The sequence below is a fragment of the Seriola dumerili genome, unplaced genomic scaffold (assembly GCF_002260705.1).
Source record: "Seriola dumerili isolate Sdu_G_001 unplaced genomic scaffold, Sdu_1.0 BDQW01000110.1, whole genome shotgun sequence".
Lineage (NCBI taxonomy): Eukaryota > Metazoa > Chordata > Actinopteri > Carangiformes > Carangidae > Seriola > Seriola dumerili.
In genome coordinates, this window is record NW_019174365.1 from 3646021 (window position 1) to 3666112 (window position 20092).

At 40.2% G+C, this 20092-nt stretch overlaps 1 protein-coding gene across 1 annotated transcript in view; it reads left to right on the forward strand.

The window, feature by feature from the left end:
- calcr (calcitonin receptor) overlaps positions 1–20092 on the forward strand; it is a 58473-nt gene that overhangs the window by 16053 nt on the left and 22328 nt on the right. Inside the window, exons 2-11 of the mRNA XM_022747615.1 lie at positions 11702–11769; positions 14408–14555; positions 14865–14972; positions 17457–17578; positions 17667–17823; positions 17984–18094; positions 18207–18319; positions 19328–19400; positions 19511–19621; positions 19768–19874. Coding sequence (XP_022603336.1) covers positions 11725–11769; positions 14408–14555; positions 14865–14972; positions 17457–17578; positions 17667–17823; positions 17984–18094; positions 18207–18319; positions 19328–19400; positions 19511–19621; positions 19768–19874 — 1095 coding nt within the window. The 5' untranslated portion in view covers positions 11702–11724. The remainder of the gene's footprint in view (positions 1–11701; positions 11770–14407; positions 14556–14864; positions 14973–17456; positions 17579–17666; positions 17824–17983; positions 18095–18206; positions 18320–19327; positions 19401–19510; positions 19622–19767; positions 19875–20092) is intronic.

A 20092-nucleotide genomic window follows, 5' to 3' on the forward strand; every position in this document is an offset into this window, starting at 1 on the left:
GAGTTTGAGATTGAGGAGCGGGATTAAGTTGGATCTCTGCCCTCGGGGCCTCTGATCTCATCCCCCTAGGATCCATTTTCAGTCTGATTGCGATCCTTGATCCAGAGGGGCTCATCTTTTATCTTTGATTTGTAGCACCTCCTCTCTGCTAATGCCTCTACAAGCTAACCTGTGCCGCCATATTGTACCTGTCGTCCATTCATCGTCCATATAGCTCTTTGCACTTACAGTTGCATTTCAATCCCTCTTATCATTTAGTAAAACCTTCGATGTGGTGTTTTAAAGTCAAGATCTAACCTTTGATCTTGTTCAGGTGAAGGACTTCTGGAGGGCTCAACTTGCAAAGCCGAGCGTGGGCTTGTAATGCCTGCAATTGGAAGGGAAAACTGTGAAGGAAAAAAAAAAAATCCCAAGAAATACCAGATGGATGACATCAAGAAGACCTCAGTGATTTGCTTTATATTCACTTCTAGTCAGAACATGCGTTGATAGAAACCTCAGTTCTCCTAAAATACCTCAGCCCCTGATTGAATGCAAAGAAATATAGTTTGACATTTGAAGAAATACGTCAGTTCAACTTTAGGCCAAAATAATAAACACACAGTTAAAGTTGTGGAACAGGAACAATGTTGACTTGATTAGTTTCACACAAGAAATAAACAGTGGTCTCCTGTGTGAAAGACCTGAGTTTCCATCCACCCCAACCTCCTCCTAATGTGGACATCACCTAACTTCCTCATTTGCTTCCCTCATGATTACTACCACCACTAGAGGTCACATGACAATAAAACTTAGCATATAATTAGCCTGCCCTATACTACTGAGATAGCTACTGAGGTAGCATAGGGTACTCTAACTCTATGCTAACACAGTAACGTCTCTCACTCTCCGCTGCTCAACCTCACAGAGTCAGGCTAATTGTTTCCCAAGTCTTTGAGCTAAGCTAAGTCAACCAGCCGCTGGCAGCAGATTCATATTTAACATACAGACATAAGACCTGTTTTGATTTTTTTTTTTCATCTTACTCCGAGTAAGATTTCCCATAACGTCAGACTATTCCTGTGGTGTTTTAGTGAACTTGCTTTCAGGTACATGAATATTTGAGCTGAAAGAGTTTCTCCCACTCTGTAACGCTGAACCCAAACCTGGCAAAGGTCACTGAGTATTCGCCATCTGTCCTCTGCTCTTTTCTTTCGGGAAGTGAGACAAACAAATGTCATTGGTCGGTTGACAGATGAGATATACACTCAGTGGAAAGTCAAGAGGAAATGAAGTGGCTGGGGAGAGGAAAGGTTGCCAGATGAAAGGACTTTGATCCCCTGAAAATACCCTCCATTCAGTGGCAGATGTCCGTAAGCATGTGAAGCCGTCCATGCCGCCTCTGAGAGGCTGAAAGTATAAAGTGACACTTAATCAGTTCAGGAAATAAAGTGAGAAGATGTCAGTGTTAGCGAGGGAGCTGCTCATTTGACAGAACAAAGCCTGTGTTCATTAACAGTCTGCTTTGTTTACTGGTACCAGGAGGAGAAAATGTGATTCAGGTGATTATATAACGGAGAGGATATATTCAGTAAACCTGACAACACAGCTGAAAGGTCTCTGTACTTTTTTGGAAATGCTGTCATATTTAGTGACAGTCTGAAGTGCAGGTACATTCTGCTGTAAATGAGCATCATAAACTATGTAGGATGACATGTATATTAATGCAGTTTGAATATGCAGTTTTATAGTGGAGTTCTTGTTAGCGTTGGTTTTACATTCTGACTGTCTCAGATTCCCATATGGTCAGAGGAAATGAAACCTTTTAAATGTTGGTTTACATAGTAATAAAAGGAACAGTTGCCCTCAGATTGCTCATTATTTAATGACCCATAAACAAAACTAGGATTTTAATGATCATAGCCTAACCTGAGTTATGCCAGATAAAAAGTTCACCAATGCACTTAATAAAACTGGCATGACACTGGGTCTCTAACCCAAGCATCTGAGCGGCGACCCCTCGGGGTGCGTTGACATTATCGTGAATTAATCACCTGTATGTAAATCAGCTGAAGCTTTGGAAGCAGTAATCACACCAGTGTTCCTCTTTTGTTAGCCTGGCTGGCTGCATGGCTGACACTGTTTAACACCGATTATGATGCTGTAATGATGTTGTTCTGTGATATGACAGATTTGCGTTTCCTGGAAAATCAAAGCAGGTGGTTGTGATGCAGTTTTGCTGTAACCTAACGAAGAGCAGAAACAAGCTTTTTTCAAAGCTTTTATTTGTATTTATAACTCTTAAATAATTAAAAGTCTCCTATTAGTGGTGGAAACAACAACCCCACTGTCTGTGTAATATAATAAGCCTGCAATAATTACTGCATCAGACATACATGAAACATAGAAATCTTGATTTTGGTTAAAATTGTGTCTCAACAAGAGGTGCAGATTCAATTTTAATGCTATTTTTGAATGTGTATTTTGTTGTGGAGTCTTCTTAGATGACACCATCGTAAGGTCTTAAAGGTGCAGACCAGCACTTTAGCTCTGCGCCTACATGGAGTTGGGGGATTCACAAGCAACAGATTAAACAACAGATGCCAAGATATCCTGAGTTTTAGTTTCTAGTATCGTTCGAGAAAAGCTGTTTCCCCGTACTTCCCATACTTCCTTCTGTAAATGCTAACTTCTATTAAATCATACAGCTCCAGTTTGAACTGAGGCTGTCTGAAAAAAAATTCAGGCTAACATAACTCTGGTGACATCATCAGGGTGATGAGTAAACTGAACTTGCGCCCCTTAACATTTCATCCTCCAAAGCCGATGGGAACTGTACATCTTCAACTCCAAATGCCATCATATTGTGTGCACTTATAGTCATGTTTTTTTTTCTTGAGGTCAGGACCAGCACTTTTTCATATTTAAGTTTTAGTGAACCAGAAAAAGTTTGTGTGAATGAGATAAAGTCGGCCAGACAGTGAGGCTGACTAGGCAGTCGGTTGGTTCAGCTGTAAATTGGTCTGAGACAGACAGGGAATACTCTGAGTCTTTTGAGTCCTGGTGGTCCCTCCGCAGATTAATGCAAAGACCACCATGACTGCAACCTTGACACGCAGACAGGGGGAGAGAAAGAGAGACTGAGGGGAAGAAGTGGGAATTAGGAATGGAAGAAGTTTGCGAAAAGCAGATCATAATGACTGCAGGTCCTGCCATGATATATATGGAGCATGTAATTGAATGATGGGAGGCGTTCACCCCCATCATTCAAGTATGGTTCTTGCTACTGACTTATTATTATAACTCAATTTAAAGCGGCTATGATAGATATTTTTGTATTGACAATGAAGAATATGACCTGATTCTGCAGCTCCTCTCAGCTCTACTGGGTGTTTTAGCTTCTCTCAGCTCATTGTTTTGGTTTTAATTTTACTGCTTCGGTCACTCTTATTGTTGTCACTCCTGCCTTAAGCAGGCAGCTCTCTCAGCACCAAACAGCAGACGGACAAACATTTTGGAGAATTTAGTAGCTAAACAACCAGATGTTAGATATGCAGGTGACCAGAAACATGACTCCAAGTGATTGATAGTTGCTACATACCTGCTAAATAGGCAACTAATGGCCAACAGTTCACCATATTGCCCCAAAGGTTGATACTATGTCAATGTAGTATTTATAGCTTGACTCTTTCCCCTTAAGTGGCCAAAAAGTTTGTTTTTGCAGGTTTAAAACAGACTTTTCTGTATAAATATTTCATAGATATTATAATTGATTATGTGTAGCCAAACATTTGCTCTACTGAAGGGTCCATGAGCAAGCTATAAATCCCTCCTAGCTTCAGGGTGGCTGCGTATATTCTCTTTTGACATGTATATGATTTTTTGTGCTTCAAAAGACATATAGTACAGAACCAGAGAGGCACACCATACTTTATTTATGACAGGCAAAATACAGTACACAATGCAGTTTTCCCCAGACATGTTCCAGACATCACTACTGTACGGCCCAATTTAGACTCATTTAGGGATGTAACAGAAATGGAAAAAGCATGTTCACTTTGGGATGTTACCTCACAGTAAATTAAAAAAAAGCAGCTATCCCCAAGATGCATGGGCACACCTAAGACTGTTAACCACAGCTGAATTAATAGCTCTTGGAGTTGAGAAGTGACTCGCGAAGCTCCAACCTGTTCCATGTTGTCATAAGTGGAGAGAAGGAAACGGTAAGAAGGCTCCCATCAGTCTGCCTGGCAAACACTGAATAACTCCAATTAACATATGATGTATGCTTCTAGCACTTGAAAGGAATCCATGCCAGTCAGAAGAGAAATGAAAAGGGAGGCAGCGTACTTTAGAACAGCAACAGGGTACTGGATTAAGCTAATGTGTCTGGATATCGTCTAGACTATGATGAGATGATATCCACCAGAGTCTTGTTGCTCTGCTGTCCATGTTTCCTTTCTTAATCCTCCCTTACAATCCCCGTCTCTCCCCTGTCTGCCCCCTCAGTTTCTTTCAGGTCTAGGAGTGTGTGGGATGTCATGGAGTTAGAGATCAGATATAAATCAGCTGTTTACACAGAGCCAGGGAGAGTCCTCTTATTACAGGAGGCTTGCTTTGGAACACACAATGCTCTCTTGCTTCGTTGCCCCGAGGCATATTCCTGCAGCTTCTTAACTCGTAATATATGTAACTCCTTTAGGGTGAACTATACGACTAAATGTCTCCTCAATGGCAGACAACTGAGTTTTAATAAAAGGTAGGGGAGCTGGTGACCTCCAGCGCAACTCCAAATAAAAATCAATTTTGTGCACTCACCGGAGGGTGACCATTAGGTACAATTTAGAGAATGAAAAGGCTTGAATATGTATAACGTGCAACTGGGAAGACTGTGTCTGCAAGTAAATACACTGACCCCCAGAAGATGAATCACATCATGCTGTAGGAGATAACTGTACAATCAATCCAGGCTACGGAGGCTTTGTGTATTCAGCTGCATCTTAATTTGTTTACTCATCATGGAGATGAGTTTCCCTGTCATAATCTGTTTGGTCTTCCACTGGTCAACCAGCTACACATTCTTGGGCTGTTTGGGATGCTAGACAGTAAACCAGGCCTCAACAATCTCCCTCTCTCTCTCTCTCTGTCTCACTCTCTGCTGCAGGGCAGGGCCATCATTTCAATATTTAAGACTCATTCTCATAGAAAACAGCCAGCCAGAGGTTTTTTGACCATTAAACCACTAAGTCAGAAGTAGTCACTCAGCTGCTTGTGTTTTGTCTTACAAAAAAAAACCAACATACAGTATATTGCAGGAATTTCCACTTATTTTCATCATATGAAAAGCACTAGTTAAGCAACAACAGTGACTGGCTGGCTCTGACTGTCATGGTTTTGTTCCAGTGCTGAGACAGTGCTAATTAATTGACTGAGCGGCTGAAGAATGGACATCAAGGAGGAGCAGGAGCAGTTCAGCGTCCAGTAAAGTAACAAAAAAAAAAAGGGAAAGAAGCATGAATCAAGTCATTAATAGCCCCGACATAGCAAAACAAAGTCATTATTTGCACACTCCTCATACTAAACTGCTGCTAACAGCATGCACAAAAAAAATGCCTATAGCTGCGCTGAATCAGGGGCTGGATCCACTGAAGTTCACATTTTTTTAGCCGGAATACATCATAACAGCCAGATGAGGCTGTCCTGTTTCATAGCCAACTTCTGAATAAGTCCAAGAAATGCAGCTCGGGGAGGACACGCTGTGATACGTCTCTGTCTGCGGAGGAGGCACTGGTCGAGTTCAGCCTTGCCGAGCTTTTATACCGTCACGTTCCTATACGATGAGGTCAAGTTCCCCTTCATAGAAACCAACTGTGATGTTCCGTTGTTTTGGTTGAATTCCCAGATATTATTTAACACTTCTTATTATATAAACGTCAATTTTGTTACAATATATTTTTTATTTACCTTTCCTTTACCTTTACACCTTTACAAGTCATGGAAGTCATGTCAAGTGAAGTAATTTTTCACACCTATGAAATTTCAGGGCACATATAGAGCACGAAGTTCACCCTCAGAATAAGGACACTGTTACAGTAAACGTCCATCCCACATCCACTCAAAGACCTTTCCCTTTAAGCCAGAAACATTATAAATCTGAACAGTAGTGCGTCAGTTATTTGATTTTTTTTTACTATGCTGCTTTTCTTTTAAGTAATTTAAGTATTTTAGCAGACAGTTCTGTGTCTTGTCTGATTGTTTTGTCATACACAGCAGAACAGGAGATAGGACTTTGCTCTGAGAGTATATTCTGTGGAGCACAGACAGATTAGTTGAAAATATGATGTGTCACCATAACGGGAACCTGTTTAATGTTTAAAGGATGTGCTAGCTGATGTATCTGTTGGATCTGCCTGGAGAGTTGGAGAGAAAGCCTCGAAAATAGAGCTGGAAAGGGGGAGAAAGAGAAGACTGGAGAGGGAAGAAGGGAACTGCTTAAAAGCGGGGGATTGTAGAGGAAGGGAAGGAGAGCGAGGAGATGGGGGAGTCAGAGTGAAGGGGGGGGGTTGGATGAGAGAGAGATAGAGAAACGAGGTGAGGGGGGAAATAGATGAAAAGCAGCAGAAGATATATGGAAGTGAAAAGAGAAAAGAGGCCAGAGAGGAAATGAGAATTCAGACAAAAGTGGGATATGGGTGAGGAAGGGGGAGGTAAATGCATGGGGAGGAAACGGTGCAAGCTTGTTCTTTTTACCTTAATTGGAGAGACTGGCATTTGGTATATTTTTAGGTAGATGATGAATCCAAAAAACATGAACAAGTCAAGCTGCAGCGTTCTCACCGCTCTCAGCACTTACCTGTTTCACCTCAACATGAGCTTGACTCAGACACAGAAATATGTTCGCTCGGAGATGTGCTGAGAGAGTGTGAACACTGAGTGATCAGTCTACACGAGCTCAGCACTCTAATGTTCAACAGTTTATCACTTCTGTGAACGGTACTTTATCATTACGAGTCATTATTTTTACATTTTGGTGTCAACTATTCTAAGGGGCCTTGTATGTATCATTAAGTGTCTTAACACGTTGCCTCCAAACAGCATCTAATGGCTGTTTTTCCAAAGTATGAGATAAATTTAGACATTGATAACCTACTTTCCAGGTGGCCACGTTTCCATTTCATTCACATTTGAATGAAGCTTGTAAAAACAAAAATGTTTGTGATGTATGTGATTATCCATCACGATGTCACAGTGTGGAGTTGTATATTTCAAATCTCTCTAGGAACATAATGTGTCTTTAGGGGTGTGCAATGTGTCATTATATAACATGAAATGATAGACTCTACCGTACACAGCATAGTGGCTTTCCTTTTAATAAATCAAGTCATTCTAGGCCATTGTGGGCAATGTTGCAAACCAATGAGCAGGGCTGCTTTGTGGCAATAGTGGATTTTTGTATGATTTTATGTTTGTCAGGTGCTAAATTATCTATCATCGCGTTTGTCCATAGATTGTTTCCTATATCGTGATAAATATTGATATAGTGATATAAGATGGAAACCATAACAGATGAGACGTACACAATAATAGAGGATTTTATTCTTATTTATTGTTCCTGTGCATATGTGTTGTTCATTTATATTTATTTCTTTAAAATGTGCAAAAAATACCGTCCTTTAAATAATATGCAACAGTTAAACAGGTAATATATAATTATTTCTGCACACAATTTGTAAAATGCCTTCAACTCAGATAAAATAGTATTGTTTCAGTGTCGGAGCACCCTGCAGCCCTACTGCAATAAATGGTCCTTCACTGTGTGTGTTCAGAGAAGGCCCGAGGCCACGTAGACATTCAGTGCACCTGATGTTTTCACCAATGCTTGTTAATCTCTGCACAGTCAGAAGGTCATGACATTTGGGGCATAAAGTATTACTTAATCTGAAGTGTGATTATAGATGTGTTCTTGCAGAGCTGTGAAAGCTCAGTAGCAGTTAGAGAGAGAGTAAATCCTTTAATAGAGCTTATAGCTCAGCACAAATATTTTGCTCTTTAGACGAGACAGCCTTGTGGGTAACGTCCACAATCTGTCCATTTGTCAAATTAATCCACCTGAACTTGCATTGCAATCCAGCTCATTCGTCGCAGCCTGGGAACGGGGGTGCCAAATCACGTCCGTGCGGCTGCTCCCTTCAGACTGAGTGATGGGGTCTGATGTGGTGAGAAGTCGGGGGGGCAGATCGAGCTGCCGCGTCCTCCATCACTGATGTGATGTCTGTGCAAATCTGTGTTGTCACCGTGCCTGTGACCGCTCACTGCCAGAGGGAAGAGACGAGCGGCTCCGTCTTCTGCTGTCAGAGTGATGTAATGATGTCAAAAAGGAAGGGAGGAAGAAGAGAGATGAGGGGTAAACTGAGGAGGAAGAGGAGGAAAGGAGAGAAAAAGGAGAAGGACCAAAGAGAAAACACATGGATATTAACACTACTCAGAATCAGGACACTTTAATTCAATCTTTACAGCGAATCTGGGATGGACAAAAGAAGGCCCAAGGCATTATGGCTGCCACCACCAAAAGTACAATTTAAAAAAAATCACATCCTCCAAACTCCAAAGTCTTTTGCATTAAGAAAAGTACAAATTTATTTGATGTCAGACTTGAGTTTTAGAATGAGAATAGAGATAATGAGGGCAGACAATGGATGGAACATATACAGAGAGATAAGATATGATAAGTTTTAAAGTCAAAACATTCATTGTGTTTGTAAAATACCAAAGAAATAGATGTTTTGTAAACTAATCCAATGTCTCTTCAAGGCCTGTTCAAGTGCGAAACTGTTTTCATAACCTTCCTTTTACAGTCATTTACAGTCCCTGCTTTTTACCGACAGTCACCACACATGAATTAATGTTTTATTTTCAAAGTTGTTTATAATCCAAGTTATAATTAATGGGTTTTTAAAAAAATTTTTTTTTATAAATCCTCGTTTTAACTGACTGACCTTTCACTTGATCTACAGTGGCTAAACAGCATTCCTGAAGAGCGGCCGGTACACTGAAGCTATGCGCTCACTCATCGCGTTTGAGTGCTTTCCTTTGTCTTCTCTAAAGGGGGGTCTTGTCTCTGTAATGAACTACACATGCTTCACGCCTTTCTATTTGAATCACATCGGACCTAATGGCCCCGCTGAATGCTCCGGGGGTCTATGTTTAGAGACGTATGAAGAGCTAATGGACAAGGCAGAAAGACAGTCGTAGTGAGAACCACCCCCACCTCCACCCGCTGAAAGTCAAACATAGCCGGGAGGTTGGAGTTTGAGTCAACTGTCACATGCGCAGCAGAGATATTAAGATACGAAATGTACTGTTGGCAAATGCATTATTGATGGGCTGGGAGTGTGTAATAATGTTAAACTGTTCCAGGGATTATTTGTGTTTTAGATAATCTCAGCTGCTGCACCTCCAACCCCACACTATATATAATTCCCATAGAGTTTGTAAAACTTTTTGTTCAACCAACCTGTATCTTTAAATGACAAAATAGTTTGTCAGTGCCTTCCAGGGACTACCCACAAGTGTTGTCTAATCTGCCTAGAGTCTTGTTTAACCTTTAGACAGAGCCTTGCTGTTTGTCCTTCCTCACAATCAAGGATCTCTAGGAAACTACTCAGTTTCACCTTTGACCTCTGTAGCTAATGTGAAGTCACTTATGTCAGTTGTCCTGATGTTATTTGACTTGCAGAGACACGTCTCTAGCAGAGAATATCCCATTATCTCACTTTTAGACAGAATCACATGCTCATGCACACCCAGAGGTGATTAGCTGATAATTGACTGGTGTCAAGCCTCTGCTCCAGCATGATTATGGTTTTTATAGATCTGTTCCTCCAGGAGACCATGTTGGGATCCATACTTCTCCCTCCCCTGCCTTCTGTCTTTGATTGTTGAGTTGTTCCTTCCCTCCTTGTCAAACCAAGGGTATGGAATGGTTTGTTGCCCTGTCCTTCACTGTCAACATCCTGGGTCCACATGGGTACAGTGTAGTCTTTTATTGTACTGTAAATATTGAACAGTTAAAGAGTTGAGGAGTGGGCTGAACATGGCTGAGTAGAATCAATGATTGGTTGGGTTGGGTTGAGATTCTGATTCAGACTGATGTGGGGTTGATATATATAAATAAATATACTTTTTTTTTTGCTGAAGCAATTCATCTGTCAACTGAAAGTAAGCAGCAACTATCGGGTTAGGGTACTTGGTTCAAAACAAAACATTTGAAGACATCACCTTGGGTTTTAGGAAATATTAAAGGGCTTTTTTTCAATTGTTTTACAGACATGATCGTCAGGTTTTAGTGATGGTGTAGTAAAGCATTTTATTTTCTTGGTGTGAAAGAAATGAATCTGCTGTATCATTTCATGCAAACTGGAAATACTAGATATACAGTGAGAACCACCAAATTAATGTAACTTCAAAACACTCCAAAACACTGTCCATACACAATTAGCATCATATTACACCTAATAATTTTTTTTATTCATACATAAAATTTACTTGTTTTATCTTGTCAAGAGTCCAAAACCCAAATATATACAGTTTACTCTCACATAATGCAAAGGAAAACACAAAATCCTAACGATTCAGAAGCTGGAACTGGTAATACTTGGCATTCCTTGCTTAAAAATTGTTTTGAACACATCATCACAATAGTTACATGCTATTTTCTGTCATATTGATACAGAAATCACAAATGAGACAGAGGGTAGGTCTATATTTGGGCCTGGGGCTGAGATTGAGAAATGGGCTCTTTCTGTGTCTAGATCCAGAACTAGAAGACATCTGGGACCAATATTAATGATATTAATAAACGACCCCATATCTACTTTCAGGTACTGTATTTACAGCTAGTGTTGTATTTCAGGAAAGCATGGAAGAGAAATGAGAAATTAGAGGGAAAACTGAGGGATCCCTGGTCAGAGATCAGCACTCTTAGCCTTAACTTCTTGCCAAAATGTAGTTCCAGGTTTATTTGTCATCCTAATGCTAAGTAGCCTACCATCAGTATGCTTCTGAGAGCCAAAACAAATACTATCAATCCTGCTAACCTTTCACAGTGACTTATAGGACTTGCTCTTGTATGTCTGTCTGCTCAACAGCCTGCCCCATGGGCTGCTATGGGGTGTGGAAAACAACCAGTAGGTCGTCTTAGCTGTTCGAACTGCAGAGTGATGGGCCTCCAACTGGGACTCTGCAAGCCAGAGCAAAGAGATCTGAAGCAAATTCTAATCTCTCATGCACTCGGTTACTAAACAGGCAGATGTGCTGCTGCCGTCCTGCAGGGGAGGAGGCTCAGCTCAAGATGATTAATAACCGTCAACTGTTTCCGTCTGACTGTGTCTCTGTCTTCTGTGTCTCTGTCCTCTGTGTCTCCTTTTGCTGACACAAATCAACCTTTACTCTTTCATGCTCGTTTCACATATTGATAGGACTTTCTCTTCCTCTCCGTGAGATATGCACATGCACATACACAAGAAAAGTGTGATTTGTCACAAACTGCAGTGCATCTGCTGCAGTGTTTTGCATTTCAGATTAAAGATTGCCGTTGCTGTCTTCTCCTGAGAGGCTATAATCCTGATTTGATGCAGCCATGTGTTTGTTCAGGCGGTCACTTTCACGGTAGACAACTTGTTTTCTGATAGTTTTAACATGTCGCTCTCTCCTCCCTCTCTAGAGATTTGCCTGGGAGAGGAAGATATGAAGTTAGCGGGCTCCCTGTGGATCCTTTGGGTTCTCCTGATGGTAAGCTCTCTTTTTTTAAATTCAGAGAATGCTGTGAGGTAAACGTTTTAAGGTCCTCCTTCTCATTTTGTCTATTATGTACGCTGCACATGTTTGTTTAAACATAGGATTAAATTTTCATTAAATACACAGAGATATATTATTTGTTGTGGTCTAGTGGTTTTCTTTTATCAGCAAAAATCTTCTACTTAATTTTCATCAGCATTTTCTTATTAATAATTATAGCCTTTAATTAGCTCAGTTTGTTCATTACAAACTTGGATAACCCTGAAAATGGGGATATATGATCCATGACTGCATATGTGTCACCTTCTTACTGTAACTGATCGTCACTCTTTATGCAAATGATGCACAGTCTGGGGTGTCTTCCATTTTACCTGAATTTAGACTTTGTGAGGATATAGAAACAAATGAAAAATGTAAAACTTTTGTTCTTATTTGTACATAGTAGGTTGGTCTAACTCTGCATTGTATTGTATTGTGGGAAAAGATCGCACTTCCTGTGACTGCACCAGCATAACTACCCTTAACTGTATTAGAAAAAAAATAAAATTAAATATAATAAAATTAAACCTACTTCCCTTGGGAAAAGTCCAGAGCAAAAGGAGCAAGCAAGCTAGCAGTAGTACAACACATGCAATATATTGAGAAAAAAAAAGGTAAACTTCCTCTAAAACAAAACATACATGTACATTAGAACAAAGTTACTCTCATAAATGTATATTAAATATTTATATTAAATATGTGTAGGAAAAATTTGAGATTTAAGACCATAAGTATTCATCAGTACTTTTCAAAATAAAAGCCTCTGCCCATTCCAAGTTGGAATTTACAGGTAGTACTGTCCTTTTCATGACTGAACGCAACAAAATACATGCTGCTGCTCATTCCTGCCTCAGAATACCTCGATCCCACTCTTACATTGAAGAATAAAGCATATGTACGTCTGTATCTCCTGAATTTATTATTAGGGCGTTGGGGATTGGAGTGGGCATTGGTGGTTTGTCCCCACCTGCCCACCATATGTGAAATCTTAATTTGAGGCACCCATGATCTGATTTTAGCTCAGCTTGGAGGGATGAGTCACAGTCACAGTCTGCTCCAGTGTTTGAGAAATTACATCACTTAAATTAACTGGGGTGGTGCGGTCATCGGTCAGATGTTTTATCCTAAATGTGATATCTCAGATAAAGCATGTACGGGTGACACATTTTGGCACTTTAGAATATACAGATTTGCCTGATGAAGGTCTTATAATTAAACAACCCCAACTCTGAAATTTAGATGGACTTGCTGCTCTCCTAAATGGCATTTTCAACACTTTGGCAGAGGCAGTATTCATCATGTTACCAACAGGCTAAAGGCACATCGACATCATTCCCATCATTCACTTTAGGATTGTTGAAAAGCTTTTTCTGCAGAAAAATTTATGTCTTTCATGAGTTATTGTCCCATACGAAAAAAAACATTTGGTCCACTATTCTTCAATGTTAGTGTGAAGTGGAAGTTTACTGCTTCAGTTTCCTTTGCTGTTCAGCATCAAGCTTGACATTGAGGGCCTGGATTGTGTCCCCTACCAGATGTTGTGTGCCTGATGTATCTATGCTGTGCACTTTCTTTTTGGAGTGGTCCTGTCATGTTGATTCTGGAGTACTGATGAATTGTAATAGGTGAGGAGAGGCCTTGACGTGAGAGCTCGTTCAGCTCATCTGTTGATATTGGTGGTGGCCTGGTGGTCGTATGTATGACGTCATTTACTTCAATGTTTGGAGTGACATCATATGTACGGCTGCTAAACTGCTACATGGGACGTCAGCATCCTCACAGTTTTTCTCTCAAGCGTTTTGCCTTTTACAAGCTTTTATCAGACAGGTAAGAATGATATTTCGGTCTAATGAGCATTCCTTTCCACTCCACAAAGAGCCAGAGGTAGGAGGTTTTCATCTCAATAATGATAAGGCATGTGAAGACAATCTCCCAGGCAAAGCATCACAATTCCTCAAATGAGTCAGAAGTTGCGATTGCATTAGTCTGGCATTGTGAGAGGCTTAATTTTCAGCCAAAATTTTTTTTTGAGATAAGTCAGAGCAAAATGGGCTCTTCATCCTTCAGCGAGCAGCATTATCAAAATCAGCATTTCGTACAGCAGGCTTCTTCGTTCTTAATGCTGCCACCAAATACAAACAGTGGAGCAGAGAATAGATAAGATTCACTTGGAGAAAATCAGCCGCTTAGGTTCTTTTGTGAGCTCGCAAACACACTTTAATGACATCCATGAGTGGGAAGTGACTAGAATTTCAAAGTAGAGTGAAATCCTCATCAGATCAGCTTTGAAGATGCTCCACAAACTTTGCCTGCTCACTCTTCCATTTGAGTGTTTATCTTATATAAGGATGTGTATCTTAATCTAAGGATGGTAGAACTGTGAAATATTACAAATTTAACTAACATCATCTTCCAAGATCATATTTACGCTTTATCTTATTTTTTACAGTCAAGGGAATGTAGATCAGCAACAACCAAACACGCCCACTAACACCTCCCTTTATACTGTACACTCCACACTCTGGTCCAAGTCAGTATTAGCCATGTTTTCTTCCCCCCTCCTCTCACCTCTAGTGTTGTGTTGTCTCTACAGTGCAGGGCTGCGGCAGGCGCTGAGCCAATCTCAGACCCATCGCTCACACCTGGACAGAGTATGATAGAGGGACAGAGCCAGGCGGTCAGCCAGGGTCAATACAAATGTCTCGAGCTGTCCAACAAAGACCACCAAGAGAAAAGAACCGGTGAGAGGCCCAAATCATTTTAAGGCCAAATTGATTACCTCTGGGAGAGCGTCACAACAATGACGTTGTAAGGTGGTAGATTGGGATCAGACCACTATTGTTCTTGTTAAAGATAATGGTGGTGTTGTCAGCAGTGATTCAAGCACAACTGACCTGAAAGGGCTTTTTAAGTAGAAGCTGTGGTGGGGTTGTAAACATTTTCGAGGCTGTCACTCTGACATACACTTCCCCTGTATACAACTGAAGACACAAAAAGTGTGTGTTGGTAATTAACCAGAGTGGTCACTGCATTTTTTTCCTCCTCTCAAGGTATGTTCTGTGGACGTATGTGGGATGGTTTGTTGTGCTGGAGTGAGACACCAGCTGGGACATCTCTAACCCAAAACTGTCCAGATCATCTTGACCTGGACCCAACTGGTAAGAAAGTGTTGCTCTTCTCACACCAGCCTACAACAACAAGCTCGCTGAATCGAGACTGGTGGGAATTTGGAAGCGATTTCTGCATAACTTTTTAGTTCCAGGTCAGCAGGCATCACAGAGAAATGATCCAGTCTTCTCTCTGTGTGATGGAGGTGACGGGTCATGGAGCTGAGGGAGGAAGTTTATATTTAGCTTATATTTTGTGTATTTCTATTTAATTTTGGCATTAGGTTGGTTAGGGGAAAGCTGGTTAATTATTAGGTTGTGCTCTGAGCCTTGTAAAAACTCATGATGCAAGAACTGCAGATATTTTAGTAACAATAATATCACATTATATAATTATTTAAAATGTCACAGATATCCTCACTTTAATGACAAAATATACATAGCTTAGAGTTATTAGGAATTACACAGAATGCCATGTTTGCATTAGCTGACTGGCATCAACTCTTTCAGTCATGCTTCAAAATCATTGGCTCTCTCACCAACTGCTTGGCTACTAGTTGACTAGCAAAGTCCAATAATATTCATGGTAGATGTACAGCTCTACCATTAAAATCAGACAGTTGTCACATTGCTGATTCTCATGCTAACACCATCCTCTGCCATAGCTCCCTCCTCTACCCCAACCTCCTCCTTTTATTTTTTTGTATGGTTGATTTTTTTTAAAAAAGGGGATTGGTTCTCCGAGCAGAATCCAGTGTAACTGCTGAGATTCTTTGAATTCTTTCTGTTCCCTCTAATAACAGAGCTTTTTCTGCAAAATATAATTGCTATAGACAGTCAGTTCCCTGACGTAAGTGTCTCACTGAAGTAAATACGTTTTATGCATCATATCCCTAGCAGATATGATTTATTTTGAGCAGTAAGTAGATGTAAATTCTTTGGCTAAATTCCCTGCTGTAGTGCTTTTGCGCTCCTCAGATACAACAGTCTGCTAGTACTGCAACATCTTCTCTTTGGATTTTCTGTTCTGTAGGTCGTAGTTTTTGCGAGGTCCGTGCTAACTACCAAGTTTTTTTTTCTTATTAGCTTATTGGCTCTAGGCATGGCAATAACAGTCCATCGGTCAGCTGGTCATTCAACCGCTTTGGTCTTGACTGAAATATCTCAACAACAATTGGCTGATCGTTATTATGGCCAGAGGATGAATCCTAATATCTTCATCAAACACCACCAACAGATTATCCGGTGAAATATCTCATTGTCTACCAGATAACAAATAATAACTGCAATAACTTTAGTAATCCCTTGGCTTTTCATTTAGTACCATAATTTGTAAGAAAATTTTCATTTGCCTCAGTGTACTTTGTGTTTAAGGCTAATTCGCAAAGCATGCTAACATGGTAAACTAAGATGGTGAACACTAAATATTACACCTGCTAAACATCAGCCTGTTAGCGTCTTTGTTAGCATGTTAGAAAGCATTTAGCTCAAAGTACTGCTACAGTATAGACAGTCTTACACAACAGTGATTGTAAAGGACGGCTAGTATAAAAGATTAATAATCTGGATTCTTGGTAAATCACTAGCCCATTTCGTTTTGTCAGTCAGATGGAATGAAAACGGACATTTATTTATATCAAAATTGATTCTATAAGTGCACTTAATGTTTAGATTGCAATATAAATAGTTACTAGAGTATGTGTAGTTCTTACATTATGAATAATGCTGAGGAGATCCAGAGTCAAGTCATGTCTGATTTAGGCGATGCAAAATGATGGAGAGAAGGGAGGTGAGGGAGAGGACAGAGGGAGGAATGAAGGGTATATGTAGAAGAAAAAAAGAAGCAAAGAAAAGAGGGATTACTCAAAAGGCAGGGATGTCAGAATCAGGGAGATGGATGGGGAGAGAGAATATGAATGAGCGAACAGAGAAGGTGTTTCTGTAAGAGAGGGCTCATAAAGGATCTTCCCAAAATGCCTGTGACGTTAAGAGTCCCCTTATGGCTCCTTGTTTGAAAACTGATGCTGATGATATGAGGCTTTGAGGGAGATGTACAGTTGGATGTGATTGTTGAACAGTTGATGAGCTGTCGGAGAAGACTAGGCAGCCGTGCTACAGTTGTTGTTGTCAGGAACAATATGATCTCACTCTTATCCCAGTCATGGATCTACAGTACATGTGGTTTTAAGCCCGACATTTGAGAATTTGCCAGAAAATTACTCCAAAAAGGGAATTGTCTGTTTGACATAACGTTTGATGATGTGTGCCAAGTTAAATAAATCACAGTTGTTCTTTAATGCCAAGATTCAGGGTCCGATTTATGGGTTTGAGTAATGCCAACATACTACTGCTGAAAAACAAAGACAGAGCCAAAGAATATAGAGAAATTCTCCACTGCACATGTACCCAAAACAGAAGCAATAATGTGCCTTTAAGTAATCCGATACAGTACATGAAGCTTTCAGGATAATCATTAATGGATTACGCTGTTCTCAAGATGTCATTAAGTCAATACATGATTTTTTTCCTTTACAGAAAAAGTGACCAAATATTGTGACGAATTGGGTAACTGGGTTGAGACTGGCTCAACCTGTCAGTCAGCTTCAAAGGACAAATTAGGGCTATTTGGACATTTACATCTGGATATTGGTTTCCCCGTGAGTAATGGAAGATTGAGACAAAGCTTGCCTCAGTTTGAACACTAATTTTACATTGAACATGTGATTTTTTTTTTTTTCTCAAAAGGAAGTCCTCCATTTTTTAAGAGACGCTGCAGGAGAGCTGAGTACAGAGGCCACAGGAGTTAACACAGAAAGAGGCGGTGTTGCAGAAAAAATGATCCTCGAGAATGAAAAGAAATGCCTCAAGAAAATGAAGCAAGATCCTCCTCATGATAAATCAGGTGCTGATGCTGTTTAATGGTACCCAGTATGCTACTCCGGTCTACCAACAAATGTTTTTTATTTTCTATCCGCATGATTTCTACATGAGTTTTCATGTTGGACAACTGTTTGAACAAGAGGCCTGTAAACGTTTCATCGTGTTTTTTGTTGATGCTGCAGGTCTGCACTGCAGTCGTTGCTGGGATGGCTGGCTGTGCTGGGACGATACTCCAGCGGGAACCTATGCCTCCCAAAACTGCCCCAATTATTTTTTCGACTTTGACCCCACAGGTGAGCAGTGAGACTCAGAGTTTTTGCTTGTATCTTTTTAGTCTCTCATGATGAATTCACCTCTAAATCCTCTGCTGACAGAACTTAAAGAGGTGGGATTTATTCTTTTCAGAAAAGGTAACTAAGTATTGTGGAGAAGACGGGCAATGGTTTCAACATCCAGAGACCAATAGGCTTTGGACCAATTATACACTCTGTGCAACCACCCATGAGAGGAGACAGAGGGTAAAGTATTGTTGATGTAATAAACTCTCTCTCGGATTTATTGCTTTATGCATTTGCATACAGGTTCTTAGTAACTAGGCTTAACATGACTGCTGGGTGTTCCTGGAAGTTTGGGACATGTGGCCTCACTCACAATTAAATAAGAAACAAGTAAAATATGTAATATGCATTTTGCTTTCACTGCTCAGACATCAAAGCATATACATATACAAAAGCATAATAAAAATAATTGCACATAGGGTTGGGCTTTCACTTTCACTTTTTCAGAAAATCAACTAATTCAAACTAGCACCAAATTTATTCAAAATAATTCAAATGCAATCCATTTCAAATGAAAAATGACAGCCCTAAAATACAGCAGCTACCGGATGTACACTTACATGTTGTTGTTCCAGCAAGTAGTGGATCCAGTTTGATCCACTATAAAGGTACTAAGTTGTTTTAGGATACTAATGTGCACCAGATCAGTCTGAAGTGAACAGATACAGTTACTTAGAAGTTAAGATTAAAGTTAAAGAAAAAAAAAATCCATCCATGACTGCAGAGATCAAAGAAATGATTTAATTAACATTATCCATTGGTGCTCCCAGTTCTGCCATATTAATGAGGCTCAGCAGTTGTGGTAGGTGGGAAGCCGTCGATCATCATGTCCTCATCGTAGCATTAGTACCTCCTTTTGGTTGGTCTGTCCACGCTGCCTTTTCTTTCTATGCAACATGTCCTCAAACCTAAGCTGTGAAATAGGTTGTTCATCAGTGCCTTCCAAAATGACCCAGTTGCGTTTAGGAATACATTTTTTCACTGTCTTCCAAAATATTACAAAAATTATTCATATGACAGTTTTGTAGTCTGCCTCCACTGTGGGTGTGGTTTACTTTTGGTTTAGGCAACCAAATCCAGCCTGAGTTAAGTGAAATATAGTTTTCTTTTTGCTAATCAGTGTTCATCAGGGGTTAAGTCATTTGGTCACTTTGGTTAACACTGAAACATCTGGGTTGCTCTCCACAGAAAGTGAAAATGCTTCAGAATGAATACGAATGCCTTCAGAAAATAAATCGAGATCCACCTTTGAACAAATCAGGTACTGATACTATTTAGTATCCGTGGAGCCTTACTGTGTACATACAATTTTGAACAGACAAGAGGTCCATCATTGTAATTATACTTTTGTGTTTTTTGTCATTGCCGCAGGTCTGTACTGCAGTCGTAACTGGGATGGCTGGCTGTGCTGGGACGATACTCCAGCGGGAACGTACGCTTCCAAAAACTGTCCTGATTATTTTTCCGACATGGACTCCACAGGTGAGCAGTGAGACTCAAAGCTTTTGCTATTTTAAAGGTCTACTGATGACTTGTTAAACTCTAATGATGAGTTTTGATCTTTTTGATCGGACACAGGACACAGCTGCACGGATTTATAGAAAATTATATAATTGTTCTTTTTATAGGAAAGGCGATTAAGTTCTGTGGAGAGGACGGGCAGTGGCTTCGCCATCCAGAGAGCAACAAGACCTGGACTAACTATACACTCTGCGCTGTCAACTTTAGGGAGAAGGTTATGTATTGTTTATGAAATAACTTTTTATCAGAAAGATCACGAATTGTAACTAGACTAACTAACTAAATACTGATGGCTTTTCCTGCAAGTTTCGAGACATGTGGCCCCCCACCAATGTTACAAAATAAATAGTATGTATGTGGCTTCCAATACTGAACCTCTCTTTAATGGGGAGCCATTTACTTTATTGTGTCCCCCTCATTTTTGAAGTTTAT